The following is a 16,309-nucleotide window of genomic DNA, read 5'->3' on the forward strand; positions in this document are numbered from 1 at the left end:
AAAGGTAATTATTTGTAAGTATCCAGTTGGCCATGATCTGTTATAAAAAGATTATCTGGGCCAATCAGAGCCCCACCTCCATGCTCATCCTCACAGAAATCTGAAGTAGAGAAAACCAGGATATTGAGTCCCTGAGCAATGAGGTCAAAAGAGAAAAGATTGGCAAGAGCTAGAACTGGAACTACAGTACACCAAAGCCATGTGTGACTGAGTTACGAGGGCACAGATACTATTACAGTGCAGCAGGCTCCAATGAATGAGGCACGCGGCCCATCTGAAAGATGAAGAATGCTTCCAGCCCTACAGCAGCTTCAGTCACTAATGGACCTCTGGGTCTTAGGCACCTGAAACTTTGCAATAACCTCCTCCTCTCCTCCCGTACTCTACCACACACACACCTTTTTTTATTCAGGTAACTCAAGCGAATCTCTGTTCCTGACAACCAGAAAGAACTAAGCAAAAATAATTTTGAATGCAAGATTCTTTTCAAAGAAGCCAATAAGCAGACACAGACCAAATGCTTGTTACCTTGTTACCCAGACCCCTCCCACTGGATTACTACTTAATGTGATCATGTCAAAACTAGTGACGAATATACAGTTCAATAATCAAAACCATCTTCTTTAATCAACTTGGCGTCAAAAATCAAAATACAATTTAAGAAACTATTTAACATCTACCCAGCACCAATCTTCTCTATAAATTAGAAAATCAAATTGAATTGTCCAACTGAAGATGGTGGTTAAATAACACCTTAGATACTTGAATTGCATTGTTAATATAAAACCTATTTTGTGACATTTTCATTTTGTTCTTATCACGTGACATGTTTTAGTTTAAAGTACACAGGACTTTACAGATGCCCTGTACACACATTATATTTTTTCTTTTTATTTTCCTATGATGGTACCTACTAACAGGTCCACTTGGGTAGAAAATTGGCAAAGGAGTTAAACTGTGTAAGTGAATTTAATAAAGGCAACAAATATGACCATATGAGACACGAAACACCCACCAGTAGATTTTTTTGATGACCACATCCAGGTAAATGAAAAAGTTCCTAAGACTACAGTACTTTCAGATGCCTAGTACAGATCTGCCGTCTATTCCCAGGCAACTGCCAAATAAAAATCACAGTATTATGATGTTGGTAGCTTTCACAGAATTTTTTCTGTTCTTTCTCACTAATCCGTCACTATTACTTATGTAAGAGAGCAGAGGGAGAAATGAGGTACTGATACACGCTACAACATGGATGAACCTTGAAAACGTTTTGCTAAGTGAAAGAAACCAGTCACAAAAGGCCACATATTGTGTGATTCCATTTATATGAAATGTCCAGAACAAGCAAATCCATAGAGTCAGAGAGTGGATGCCTGGGGCTAGGGGAGTTGAAAATGAGAAGTAACTGCTAATGTGTATGAAATTTCTTTTTGGGGTGATAAAAATGTTCTGGAATTAGTGGTGGTAGTTGCATAACTCTGTGAGTATATTAAAAACCAGTGAACTGTATACTTTACAGGGGTAAATTTTATGGTATGTAAGCTATATCTCAATAAAGAGGATATTCAAAAGACAGGCAGATGTGTGTGTTTGGGGGGGGGGCATATATGCAAAGAGAGCCAGGAAAAGCATAAGACAGGAGAAAAATCATTAAGTTTTTCCTCTTTTGCTTACTCAGGAAGTCCTCAACAAAAGAGAGGTTACATTCCCTAAATTCAATCATAAATCAAGCATAAAACTGATGGGATTTTTTTCATAGAAATGGTGACTGGAGCTCCTCAAAAGTAAGAGATGGACTTAAGGAAATATTCTGGTGGAGTGGGAAGAGGAGTTAAGACAAAGGCTAAGGACGGAGTAAGAGATGAACGAGGGAATAAGGATCAAGTTCTCTGATGTGACTGAGGAATGAGAACTTGGGTTCTAGAAGAATGAGGGGCAGGAGTTGGGCCCCGGTTAGGAAGAGGGAGTGGTGTGCCATTAGGCGGTTTGATGAAGGAGAGGAATAGTAGGCTGGTTCTCCCACCCAGGATCATTCACCTCAGCTACTATGGGATTTCAGCCACTGCTGAGGTGAGAAGAGAATGTGAGGAATACAAGGAACGGTGGCAAGAATCCAAGCTTTCACAAGTGGGGAGGGGTCATCTACAGCAGTAAGGAGAAAGGGAGGGGAAGGAAACCTGAGGAAGCCATACCCAAAAAAGAAAGAAAGGATTCTGCCATTCCTCTGGTCAGGAAACTACTGAAGTCATATGTATTTAGAAAATAAATTGAGGGCATAATCTGGGACTACATGTAATGACCTAAACAGACATTCTCTTCAAGAGCTTTCACGAACCTCTGATATGAAAGGCTCTTTCAGATTCAGACTTGACAAATAAGGGGTGGTGTATTTACTATGCAATGGGGACTACGCCTCCCTCACAAATAATTCCAAATAATGCATAATTCTGGGAACAGCCTCAAGAGTGGATGAGGAAAATAATGGGTAGCTATCAAATCCCTATTAATCCTGACTATAAAAATTCATTCCTTCATGCAAGAAGTCTTTCCCTTGGCTTATAAAAGTATTCCATCTGAACAGGGAAGTGAGTGTGCAAATAAGAAAAGCTCTAGCGTAATTTTCGAGGAATGAGTCCAAGCTTGAAGTGGTGTATCATCTTGAGAAGCCGAAAGCGGACTTTCTGTTTTAATGAGAGGAGCCCCTTAGAGACTTGGCACCTAGCCTCTTCTGTTCTGCTGCAGTAGAAACTAAAGCAGCTGTGCCAAGGTTCAAGCCCCAGTCTTTCTCTCTCTTTACATTTCTCAACCCATCCTCTTAAAATGACTGGTTTTCTTCTTCTTGTGATCAATCCTTCCCTCGAAATTACTATAGCACCAAATGTCTATAGTACTTTCTTGGCACTTGCATACATGTTTAGTTAATGTTTCATGTAAACACGCTTTATCCTCCTAATTAGACAGTTCCATACCATGTTTTATAGATCTCTTTACATATTCAGTAGCAAGCTGGCTCTGTACTGCCCCTAGAAGGAAGTCAAATATTTTGTATACATATTTATTTGTTTACTCATTTTGGCAGGGCATGGCTGATTGTGAATTAACAGTTCTATTCTGGAAAGTTTCTAAGTAAAACTGTTATATTACAGGCAACCATAAAACAATATAAAGCCAATATCTAAACCACCTAATTAAAAACTTATGACTGTTTGAGAAAAGACATTAGGACATCTCTCAAAAAAGGTAAACTTAAAATTTTATCTTCTATGATTTTAAAATAAGTTTACCTCCATCCATGCCCAGGTCTGTCTTATGTTGGGATTATGTAAATAATTTAAGTACACAATTTTAATGATAGCTTGAAATTTACAGTCAACTGGGAGAAAGTGATGGCAAGTTCTGCTTTAATTCTCAGTACAGAATCCACTTCTTTTGCTCCAGAGAAAACCCTGTGCCTGAATTTTTTAATCCATAACTGCAGAATTTTTTTTAGGATATACTTTTCAAGTGTCCCCACTAATTTTAACTAGCACTAAAGAACTAATTTAGGCCCAGAGTTTTCTACCCTCCTGAACATTACAAATTAAAAGGCCCAAACAATGATAGGGGCTGGAGGGGGGTGGGTGTCAATCACCTCCACATGGAGGAGGATCCACCCAGATAATAGGGGCTGTAATGAGGCCAGGGATTACAGGAAGAATGTGTCCCGCCAGCCAGAAGACAGCACTATACTCAGTTTGGGTAGAACATTAAGCCTTCTTAGGTGTCAAGATATCAAAACATAAACCGTGACCTACTTACTGGGGGGAAGAGCAGGCTAACATTTTAAAGGAGAGAGAAAAAGTTGATTTTCACTTTGATGGGAATACTCAAGGATAATAGGATTTGAATATTGAGTGAGACCACTTAGGCCATGTCCTAGGAAAGTGTTTCTCAAAGTGCACTGTATGCGGTAAAAACGCAGATTTCCCCCCACAGTAGTGAATCTCAATTTATGGGGGGAACCCTGGAATACGCATTTTTAAACAAGTGTACTATTGAGAGTCCTACATCCAAAAACAGTGCTTGAGAACAGTACGGAAGTTTTCAGCTGAAAGAGCAGAGTGTAAACACCGTGGAGGATCTGTCTTTGTTGCTGCCTTGCATCCATTTAATAAAAGTTTAGTATTGGAAAGCACAAAAAGGAGAAGTCTTTGTTTTTAAAATAACGATTCAACTGATGCATTATTCCTCATCAGAATTTAAATTCACATTTAGCCAAGTGGCCAACTAATCACTGCTTCATAAAGACACCCAAGACCAAATACCTGATGGGTATTTTAAAGCCCTCATTTGTTCAGCAATTTTAGCCAATAAAAGCATCCTATGTGAAAGCACTCAAGCTCCAGTGTCCAAATCGGGAGCCAGTGGCCACATGTGACTACTGACCGTGTGAAATGTAGGTAGTAAAATACATACTGGATTTCAAAGGCTTAGTATAAAAAATGTAAAGTATCTCAGTAATAACTTTCTATACTGATTACATGTTGATATGATAATATTTTGGATAACTTGATTAACTGAAATATCTTTTGTAGAAAATTTAAAATTTAAAATAGCTTACTTACTGGCTAGTATTATACTTCCTTTGGACAGCACTGATCTGGACATTTAAAGTAAATCACTGCTTTAGCTGATTAAATGCTCACCAAAATTCTTAGTCACTCAGATAAATGCCTATGTTTAAAGGGAATCTAGCCCATACATACAGCCACTAATAATTGTTATTTACTCTATACAAGTAATGTAAAATATACAATTTGGTACTTTCACCTCATTTTCCTATGGCTCTCAGCTGTCCTTGATTCCCCCATAACCACGTAAACTCAAGGTCAATTTCTTTTGCCATGTCCATAGCTTGTCAGAAAGGCTCTTATGCAAAATTTTAGCTCATAAATGTTGATGAGTGACAACTCCCAAAGTAATCTCGTTTTTAATTTGTCTTTTTTTTTAATGCTCTTTCATACACAACCTTTCTCCTACTATCTCTCTATGCCATTATTTTTTGGGAAAAAAAATCAAAACTTTTGAAGGTGATATTAGATCTTAAGATGTTTTCATGCTTTTTCTTCTAATTACAAAATAGTTCAGATTTTACTTCAGGAAAAAATTCAAATACAGGTAAGAAAAAAGGAGAATCACTCGGAAATAAACACTGAATATTTTGGTATATATCCTCCTAATTTTTTTAATTTTCTATTTAAAAGTGTTGCTATAAAGATATTAATTCTAATTATCAGTATTTTCAAGCTAAATGTTGCACTTTTTAAAAGACTACTTCTTCTACTTCCCCTAATTTGTGCCGATACCACAAAATATAACCTACAACTATCATTTGTAAAAAGAAAACATTTACCTTTTACATTTCTTTAAAAGATTAAACGTTTTATGTTCTATTTTTATCTCAAATAAAATGCTGGTTTCCAAAAAGTCTAGCTTATTTTGAATCACTTTCACCATCACATGTTCTACACGACTGAGGCAATTTGGTCAGAGGTCAGGAATGTGAGTATGCCATCATGGGATGCGGGAAATCATTTACAGAATGCATGAAAATCACTTCACAGCACTCTGCCTCAAGGCTGAACTGGCATGACACAATCTCTCTGCTACACAGCACAATACCAAGGCTCTTTTCATCTTCCTTCTGAACTGCAAATGGTGACACTTTCAATTTTAGGCATAAGCAATCTTACTGGCCTCATATATATAAAATGTTTAAATATGCGGCAATAATCAATATTAATTCTAATTGTTTTCTAAAATATCCCTAAATCTTACATTTTTACAAGCTGAAGATTTGACAGACTCCCTCCTCACCCAACCTGTGTGAGGGGGAAGCTTTCAGACAAAGTTTTTCTCACTTTGAGGAAAAGCTGCTGTTTTCAATCCCACTGGGAGATGCTCTAGGTAGATTATGAAGACGGAAGAGTTCAGTTCCTTGTGCTTCCATTTGGTGTTTCCCTCTGATGCTTCTAACTACTGAGGAGCAGGGGGGATGATGAGTGACTGAGATATGAGTCAGAGTAATTTTCAAACAAAAAGTTTAATGAGAATGGAAAGATTCTAAGCTCACTGGGCAATGGAAGTGACCCAACTCCAGACTCTTTCATCTCTGTGGTGATAAATGGGCACTTGACAAGTGATTGCAGGCCTTTCTACATTTTTAAAAAATGGGCATGTTACACACTATACTAGAGAAGCCATTTCCCCTCTGAAATACCTTACTGAGACTGATACTCCAACACCAAATGGGTGTCCTAGAATTCAATTCAGTTCTGACACTCCCCAGAGTTAGTGCAGACCCCACAGGATAAGGACTCAGTCCCACAATAATGCCCCCATTTCAGATGCCAATCACCAGTCCTAGGCCATGTATGTCTGACTGACTGGCTATAAATGCAGGGGTTCCCATGACCACCCCTGCTCAGGTTCAATAATTTGCTAGGACAACTCACAGAACTCAGGAAAACATTTTACTTATGTTTTCTGGTTTATTATAAAGGATACCATTCAGGAACAGCAAAATGGAAGAGGTACACAGGGCAAGCTATGGGGGCAGGCAGAACTTCCATGACCTTTCAGGGCATACTACCCTCCCAGCACACTGATGTGTGTGCTTCCAAACCCTCCCAAACCCCACTGTTTAGGGATATTTATAGAGGTTTCATTATGTAGGCATAAGTGATTAAATCATTGGCTATTGGTGACTGAACTCAATCTCCAAGCCCTCCCACCCCCATTTCTCACTGGAGGTCAGTAGGCAGACCTGACAGTTCCCACCTTCTAAATCAGTTGGTCTCTCCAGCGACCACCCCCACCCTAAGGCTACACAGGGGTTTCACCCTAAGTTACCTCATAGCATAAATGCAAGTGTAGACTCTTTATGAATAAGAAAAGACACTCAGAAAATTCCAAGGGTTTTAGAAGCCCTGTGCCAGGAACTGGGAACAGAGACCAAATTTATTTCTTATTATACCACACTTAGTTAAAAACGATTCCTGAAGATGAAGAGGATGATGGCAAGTAAAACTGAAATTAAGAAAGTTTTTACAACTCACCAAGAGAATACATATATTGTAGCCTAATAATAGGAAGTAGCTATAAATTGAATAAAAATTAGTAGCAAGTAGTTTACCGCACCTTATTTCCTTAGAGGTATAGATGTTTAAATCTACTTAGCAAAGGACACAACACAAAGTGGTGGTTACACTATCAATACTTGATGCACTGCATTATAAAAAGATGAAGAATTCCTGGGTTAACATCTTTTGTAAATCACCTCAGAATTCAGATTGAAGTCTAGAGAAGACTAAACGTGGAGAGCACCTTAGAGACACAGAAAACTTCAAATGTACATTTCTTCAGCTCTAATAAGCTTTCCCATTTCAGAACATGCATTTTTTAACAGAAACCCTCCAACACCACTCCTCCATGCTGAGCCTATCACTATATTACTCCCCTATAAGGGATAGGGAGATATTTCCCTTTTCTCAAAATCCAGTGGCCAGCCTTTCACATCACTCCCACATTAAAGTGTATCTTGAAGACAACTCTGTTGAGTTTGATACTTTAATTCTCCATAGACTTTAGCTGAGTCTAGATAAAATGGTCTCAGTCACCCAAGAAAGTAAACCAGACGACCATTAATACTCTACACCAATCTCAAAATGTGACCCCCCAGGCCAGCCACATCAGTATCACCCAGGAACCTGTCAGAAATGCAATTATCAAGCCCCATCCTAGACTGATTGAATCAGAAACTCTGAAGGTAGGCCCAGCAATCTGCTTTAACAAGTCCTCCCAGGTGATTGTGATGCAGGCTCAAGTTCTAGAACCACTGTTCTAGACACTGCTGGGCTCTCCTGTTATTCCTGTTATCAGCATTTAAGATTTCTTAGAGAGCTTAGAGATTTTTCTGTCCCACAGAACCAGGAAGTCAGATAACAAGATAATTTCCTCTAGTAAACAGATAGTTTTCCTGATATCTTCTGGATTCAGCAAAAGCAATTCTTTTTGTCAACAGCATTTAACCTGGAGGCAGCACGCTGTCTTTTCAGTAACTTGTCATAGTCACTCACAGCTTCCTGGAGGCCACAGGATGCAATCCTGAGCCTTTTAACATGTTTGAATTACCTGTCATCAATACTCTACACCAATGAGCTTCAGTCATTTTGTATTTTACTGAATACAGAAAAACAGTTGAATATACACTTTGGAGCCCGTCTGCCTTCAGCCACTTATCAGCAGTGTAACCTTGGGCAAGCTATGTAATTTCTCTGTGCCTCAGTTTCCGCATCCATACTTTGTAGATAATAATATTCTCCCTCATATGGTTGTTATGGGATTAACTGTTAACATGCAATGCATTTAGAACAGTGCCTGGAACTCAGTAAGCACCATATTAAGTGCTTACTAATATCATAATTACAATTGTTCAGGGACCTGGATAACACTGAGGGAAAGACATCCTAGGAAGTGTAAGGACAACTGATCAATACTAAGGACAGCTGGCGGATCTCCTCTGCAATTGTAGGAAAGACCAGCTATAAAGAACAAGGAGCTGTCCTGCAGGTGGCAAGTAAAATTCTCTTTAAAAGGAAAATAATACATGGTAGCCTGGAACCAGAAAGTAAATGACTCATGATCAAAGGTAACTGGCCACCACTACCATACTGATCTAAAGGCTCAAAGGAAGATTCAAGAAAGAGAGGTAAGAGATTAAAGTACAAATCAATCCACTAGCAAAAGCCAGGATTGTGGTTTCCGTAAGGTTCCGTGTTAAAGAATAAGCTAGAAAACAAAGATCCAATTCTAGAGTCACCACCTCGTTAATCATTCATTTATGCCTATAAATAAGGCAGCCCCAAGAAAGATCTTTAAATCACCACCACTCAAGAAACAAATTATCCTGGGGCAGCTGAATAATTTTCCTATAGCATTTAGTTGGCTGCATCCCCAACATCCATTTCCTTCTTCCTCCTTCCTGTTACATTCCAAGTTTTCTAGCCAAGCTGTTTGGGTGGGACTGACCCCTTCGTACCCCACCACAACCCCCCTCACTCCTTGAGTGTATCCTGATTAGCTGATGTCATCAGCATATCCTCTTCTCTGATTCCAGCGCCAGAGAGGGTCTAAGAGAGGCACATGACCCAAGTCACGATCAACCAGGCCAGTGAGACGGATCCCAAGACTATGGGGGAGGTACTGGGGAAGCAGATGTGCTCTTTCCCGCTGGCTGTCCTTACGGACAGATCTGGGACCTGGGGCAGCCATCTTGGGACTACAGGGTCACAAGAGCCCACTAACATGCAGACTGCTACACACTAGCAAGTAAAGCCAAAAAGTGGGGAGAAAGAAACTGAGTCCTGGTCACACCACCAGAGCCTCGGAGTAAGTCTTGCTTAAAGGCCAATTTGTCTACTATTTGGTCAATAAATTCTGTCATTTAAACCACTTTGGGACAGGCTTCCATTTGCTTATAATCAAGAGAACTCTAAATGATACATGCCTCACAATCAGATTACATTGTAAAGGAAAGAAAAAGGTAAGCTATATTCACAATTTAACAGTAAACTTACCTGTTTAAGTCCTAACTTCAACCTACTTGTCATAATTAAAGATATCAGGAAAAAAAACCCCATAAACCCACTTTTCTCATTTGGAAACTATTTTATGTGAAATCTCAAAGTACAGATGCATAAATGCATAAACTCCACTTGGACCCTTGGTTTACGTACATTCGGTACCGCTGAGTTTTCATCGTGACAGAATGCCTTCCTGATTTTCAGGGCAATTTCACGGCAAACACTCCCCACCCCAACTAAGGCCACGATGAAAGTGTGCTCTAGGTGTTCCACAGCAAGCGCGTGAGACGTCACCAAGTAAGGATGAATCCCTGCTAATTTTAATGAATCAACAGCAGACTTACCTGTTCCAGTATTAAATGGGCCCTCAGCAGATGAAGCTATTGCTTTTCAGATCCAAAACCCCTGCATGTGATACCAACTAACCTTGGTCACTCAAAGTAAGTACCCTAACACGTCAGGTCCATTCATATGTCACAAGCACTAAGTACACAGGTTAATTTGTATATTTTTCTGTATAAGGTATAGTATGCTTCAATATTTTGAAATGTAAGATGCATCAAAAATAAAAGAATTCTGGGACCAGCCTAGTGGCCAAGTGGTTAAGTTCACACACTCCACTTCGGCGGCCCTGGGTTTCACTGGTTCGGATCCTGGGCACGGACATGGCACCACTCGTCAGACCATGCTAAGGCAGCGTCCCACATGCCACAACCAGAAGGATCCACAACTAAAATACACAACTATGTACTGGGGGGATTTGGGGAGAAAAATCAGGGAAAAAAAGAAGAAGAAGATTGGCAACTGTTGTTAGCTCAGGTGCCAATCTTTGAAAAAATAAATAAATAAATAAAAGAATTCTTACAAACCTAGTGCAGCTCTTTCTGAACTGCTATAAAAATCATTCTGGCTTGAGGATTGACAGTTCTCCAAATATGTAATTGGCTACCTTATGAAATGGTCAGCTTGCTCTCGTGGGACATGTTCAAAAGTAGAGGTGAGCCAATCTTGTAAGGTGGATGATTTTAAAGGGAACTGGAAGGCATCTTGGACCTCTGTGACAGGGCGTGAAGGAGACTTACCTGCCAGAGCCTTGATGCGGGACCGCTCAAAGAGCCTTGCGGAGCTGTTCTCATTGTCCCAGTCGTCCACGTCCCAGCGGTTGTTGACATCGCTGTACTGCTGTTGGATCTCAATGTTGTCGTAGTCTGTGGCTACTGTGGTCGTCATCTTGAGCTGTCTCAGCTGCTCTTCCACATTAGCTCCTTCTTAGAGTTCTACGAGAAAGACACGGAAAATCCTATTTAGTCCTCTAAAGCACACAGAATTCCCGGGAAACCTACTGGGATAAGGGCAAGTAGAAGGCAAAACAATTCATATATGTCCAGAACAGGTCTCTGAAGTCAATCAAAGCTGGTTTTGAACTTCAACATTGCCTCATAACCTTGTGTGACCTTGGCCAAGGTACTCAATATCTCTAAGCCTCAGTTTCCCAACCATCAAAGAGGGCAGATACTCTACAGGTTATTGAGAGGACTGAATGAGATGATGGATGCCCAAAAGAGGGTGGGTTTCTTCTTTCTCTCTGAAGTTTAAACTTTGGAATTTTAAAGATTTATCGAGCTGGATGAACACCTAATTTGGGGCTTCTAAATGAACTCATTTGTTTCAACTGTGTATCACCATAAACTATAATCTTTTAGCTTCTCTTGGAAATTCCTAAAATGTTATATAAGAGGACTAATAGGTCATTTTATCTAAATATCTCATTTACATATTAGAAAAATGATTCCTGAGATTAAATGAGACAGTAAATGTATGGCACCAAGGACATTACCAGTGCACAGTAGATGCTTGATAAATAATGAGTGCAATTATTTACACTGCTGTGTTATTACAAATTCTATTACCAATATCAATACCCATTCCTCAGGGACCCACACAGGGTCAATGTTTCACTGGGATAAATGGGAAACAAGAACCTAGGCCTCAACCTTTGGCCCTTTATCACAATGCCCTCAGAGAATTAAGAGAAATACATTTAGCTTTAAATATAGCTGCTCCCTTCAATATAGCTGTTATTCATTCACTGAATCAGAATGTACTAAGGACTTGCCATGTGCTCAGCACTGTTGCAGATGCTAAGCTAACAGTAAACAAGATAAGGACCTGGCTCTAGTGAAGCTTATGTCCTAGGAGGAGGAGCTGGACAAAAAGCACAGAAGAAAAGGCAAGAGAGTTAAAAGAAAATGAAAGTGGAGTGATGTGCCAGAGTGTGAGTGGGTGAGCACTTCAGATCAGGTGGTCAGGGAAGACCTCTCTGAGTCGGTATTTAAACTGAGATCTCAATGTCAAAAAGTACTAGGTCACACCCAGATCAAGAAGAGGAGAATTCCACACAAAGGAAACAGCTTATAGAAAAGGCCACACAGAGAGAAACAGCACGGCTTGCTGGAGGAATGAAGAGGTCAGGGTGGCTGGAGTCTAATGGACAAGGGGAGAGACTAGGAGACAAGGTTGGAAAGGTAGGTTGGGCCAGACCACGAGGGACTCTGTGAGCCTAAGTGTGACAGAAGCCACTGCAGGATTTTAGGCTAATAGCTGACACCACTGGATACATGTTTTTAAAAGATCAGTCCTGATACTGTATGGAAAATGGAATCCAGGAAGCAAGGATACGTGCTTAAATTCTATCGGTGTGGTTACATTCCTGCACGTACTATACACAAAGCTATCCAGGTAGATTAGGAAGAAGAGGAAGAAAGACGTCCCCCTTTTAGTGGTACAAGTATGTCCCAAGGGAAAAGATATTTATTCTCTCTCCTTCCCATACTGTCCCACCCCCTATTTTAACATTCAAAAATTTATTGTAAGATTTTGTACCTGGATGTTCACTTAGTGAAAGCCTCATTCTCTGTGCACCAAGAATGTGCACACAGGCCAGAGTTAGCAGAATAAAGCCCAATCACCACTCACCCAGCAACCACAAAATGCCCACTCCAGCTGATTTTTTTAACTTCACATACACCACCCTACGAAGAAAATAAAGCCACATACGCAGAAAAGAATCCTTTCTCTTACTGTGCTTCAAATACAGCTTTTCTCAAGTTCTAGCACAGCACACATGCTGCATGCAACCAGATTTCCATGGTAAATAAATTAAGTTGGAACAAATGAACATCACCTTAAATAGTATAATAACTGATGGCAGAAGCACAGAACTGTCCCCCTCCTTTTGTCATTAGCTGTTTTCTCACAAGCTATCCAAGAACATCACCAACACATCCTACACGTTCCTAAGGGAGAAGCACTGTGTCCACCTTACAACTGGGCCACACATCTGTAACTCAAACAGTCACCCGTCTACGCTCAAACAGAAACGTCTCGGATGGGAGCAAAATCCTGGATTCCCATCAGGCAGACATAACCAATCCCAACAATATAAATTACCAGTAGATTAGTTTTAACATCTACATTAGCAATGTATTTACAAGATTTCATAAAAACTCAAAAAACTTCAGAAACCTAAGTCAGTAACTATATTCTACTAAATAACCTTACAGTTGCTTTTAACATTCAGAGTCATAAGCCCCTTCAAAAAAAAACCGGAATTGTCGTGTATGATTTGAGCTTGGAGATGGTTAATTTTCATGACTACTGCAATACCAAAGACTTTTTATAAACTTCAGCCTTGAAGGATGCCATCTCTAGGAGAAAAAATGTGAAAGTGCTATTAATTCCAAATTTCTGAGAGTAGAGAAAGTAAGATTTAACCCAACCCAAGGAGAAATCTAAACATCACCTAGCTCTCTCCAGATTTGTTTTTGCTATTTGGTGCCACCTGCTGACCAGTGAGAACAAGCCACACTATGGCCTCCAGGGCAGCTACCGACCGTGCTCCAACTTCCACCACACCTGCCTCCTGAGTGAACCCTTGTCCCCCATGAACCTCTCTTCCTACCACTGACTTCTCTCCAGAATCACCAACAGCTTTCCAAACATTTCTCAACAAGCATTAATCCTTTTCTTAAACTTAAAATAAGTCATTCAGAGAAGGTAAGCATTTTTTTCAAAGTATTCTTCTTAATGGTGTTCTTTTAAAACACCTTTGTTCCTTAAAACAAAGACAAGAGTGGGAAGCAAAAATTCCTACAGGTCTGTGTACAAAAGAAATATCAATACTATCCTTTACTCTTTTTATTCTACTGTTTCACTCAAGCGTCTAAGAATTTGGATATCAGGGACATTTTTTTCTTCAGTATTCTTCAGCTGTCCTAATATCCTTGTCAATGACAATATCCTTGTCAAACAGCTGAGTTTTCATGCTGATGGAAACTTCTCTCTTTTTTCTTAATTTTCAGGGCAATGTCAAAGCCAAACATCCCATATCCCCACCAAGGCCAGAGTGAAAGGGTGCTTCTAGGTGTTCACAGCAACGACGGTGTGCCTGAGGATGAAGGAACAGTCAGAGTCAAGGAAAGAACGTGAACAAGCATCCCCAGGGCATGGGGATTCCAGAAAGCCTGGCAAGCTACCAAGATCATTATTCTCTAACCCCCTTCAAGGAGGGAATGCGTCAGCTGTGAGGGAAGTTTATATCACACATATTGGTGTCCCCAGGAGGTTATCTATAAAGGGCTAGATTTTCCCAAGGTACTATCAGCCATGTGCCCCAAGGGCCAGTGAAGTAATTTGTATTTCTTAAACGGCTATGGTAAGATTGGGAGGAGAGAAGGGCTGGCCATCTTGTAACTCTGCCTGGTGGGTCCACCATTAGGAAAGCACCATTGAGAGGACCACAAAAGGTTGGCAAGAGACAAGACAATCTCCTCTCTCAGAGAAGGGTTCTCATTGCCTCCAATGGCTCAGTGAGGGCCCAGATTCTCTCTGACTTGATCACCACAGCAGGAACTCATTAAATAATCCTTGAATGGATAAAAATCAATAATATCCTGGGTGTCATATGAGTAACACTCATGTTTTTTGTGGCTAGGTTTTGGGAAGGTGGTTAAAAGTGCCTACCTACCTTCCCTGCTCTTCCCTATCCTAACTCTGTGTGTGTGTGTGTGTGTGTGTGTGTGTGTAAAAATAAGGAATACGTAAAAAAGCCAAGACTCCTCCACCACATTACTCTTTTCTAATCCTATGTCCTATAAACTGGAATTTTCCAAAAGACACAAATTCCAAAAGGCTTATCATTTTCGGCTTCAATAAGAAGACAACGATTTTATTTCTTCAAACTGGCAGATCAAGACAGAAATGGACAAGGAAACAATCATCCTAGAACTACAAGGCAAAGAGATTCCTACAGCTCTGGCATGTGCCACCACAAGGTCATAACCACCAGGAAGGAAACTGGAGCATCACCATTCCAAGTTTCAGGAGTATTCTATTAGTTCTCCTCTTTACTAATTTCCAAATTCTCAAAGTCAATACCTGGCAAAGCCCAGAGGGAAAACACTTTACCTGTTTACTTTCCAAGATGCCAAGTCTCTTTTCCATGTCACACAGGTATTAGAAAAATGCCCAGGTTTTTGTTCTTTGTAGTTTATCTCCAAGCTTCCTTCTATCTCCCTCTTCTGTTACTCTACAAAACCTCCCCGGGGGATGTGACCCACACCCCCATCTTTGGCTCCTACCCTATGCAGACAACTGCTCCTGGACCGCTAAGTGCAGTGTCTCCTCAGGATCCCCAAGTCAGTGTCTAAAACTAAACCCATAAATCCTCCCTCCAAACCCTATTTTTCCTCCGTCACTCCCTCATTGAACGGCACCCACATTTCTCCCAGTTACCTCAGCTAGAAACCTTGCAGTCAGCCTTCATTTCCTCCTCTTCTCCCATATTCAGGCCCCAAGGTTGCTCGTACCTCCTGAAAATCTCTTAGTTAGCTCAAGCAATAGTTTCTTCTTCCAACACCTCACCTCTAATTTTAACCCTTAATACATTCCCCTACATTGCCACCAGAGGGACCTTTCTCAGATGTAATTCTAATCATTTCATTCCTGTGACTCAAACCTACAAAGGCCCATGCCTTCAGAATAATGCTCAGAAATCTTTGAAGAGAACTGAGAACCTTCATGAGGGGATTCTGACCAACTGCCCAGCCTGGTCTCACTGTTCCTGTCCTAAGCTCTTGTAGCTCCTGAGGGAAAAGTCATGCTCTTGCCTCACCTCCAAAACTACTACCTGGAAAGCTCTCTACTCTTCCCACAAGCTGAGATATCATGTCATCCGGAAAGCAGCCTCCAATCACTTACCACCACCTGGTCTGAATTCAGGCAACCGTAGAGAGCCTGCACATGTACTCCCTCCCAGACACCGTGTACACCTCTGACCTACCACTTATTATAAGACTGTTTCATAATTTAAAAACTTCTATTTACTTATCATCAGTAGGCTATAGGTTCTTGAGATCATGACACCATCATACTGTCTTTATATCTCTCAACTCCTAGCGGGGTGCCTGGACACATTAAGTGCTTGCTAATTATTTATTTGTGGGCTGGTAGGCTGGGTGGGAAACTGGCAGAAGGAAGACCGGAAGGTGAGGTCACAGAGGCAATGCCAATTCAAGCTGCCTCTCTGGTATTACCTCCATCAGTCACAAAGCCCAAAATACATACTCTTCTGAGCTACACAGATCTGCTAGGCACTCTGCTTTCAAGGAAGTCACATTTTTAGA

At 40.5% G+C, this 16,309-nt stretch overlaps 1 protein-coding gene across 9 annotated transcripts in view; it reads right to left on the reverse strand.

Annotated features, from left to right (window-relative positions):
• Positions 1 to 16,309, reverse strand: part of SPTBN1 (spectrin beta, non-erythrocytic 1) — a 189,028-nt gene that overhangs the window by 123,751 nt on the left and 48,968 nt on the right. For all 9 annotated transcript variants that reach the window (XR_011526084.1, XR_011526085.1, XR_011526086.1 and 6 more), the window contains exon 2: positions 10,709 to 10,903. Coding sequence is in view for 6 of the 9 variants with exons in the window: in XM_070572696.1 (XP_070428797.1) it covers positions 10,709 to 10,856 (148 nt within the window). In the remaining 3 variants the exon portion in view is untranslated. The remainder of the gene's footprint in view (positions 1 to 10,708; positions 10,904 to 16,309) is intronic.

The sequence above is a fragment of the Equus przewalskii genome, chromosome 14, assembly GCF_037783145.1.
Source record: "Equus przewalskii isolate Varuska chromosome 14, EquPr2, whole genome shotgun sequence".
Classification (NCBI taxonomy): Eukaryota; Metazoa; Chordata; class Mammalia; order Perissodactyla; family Equidae; genus Equus; species Equus przewalskii.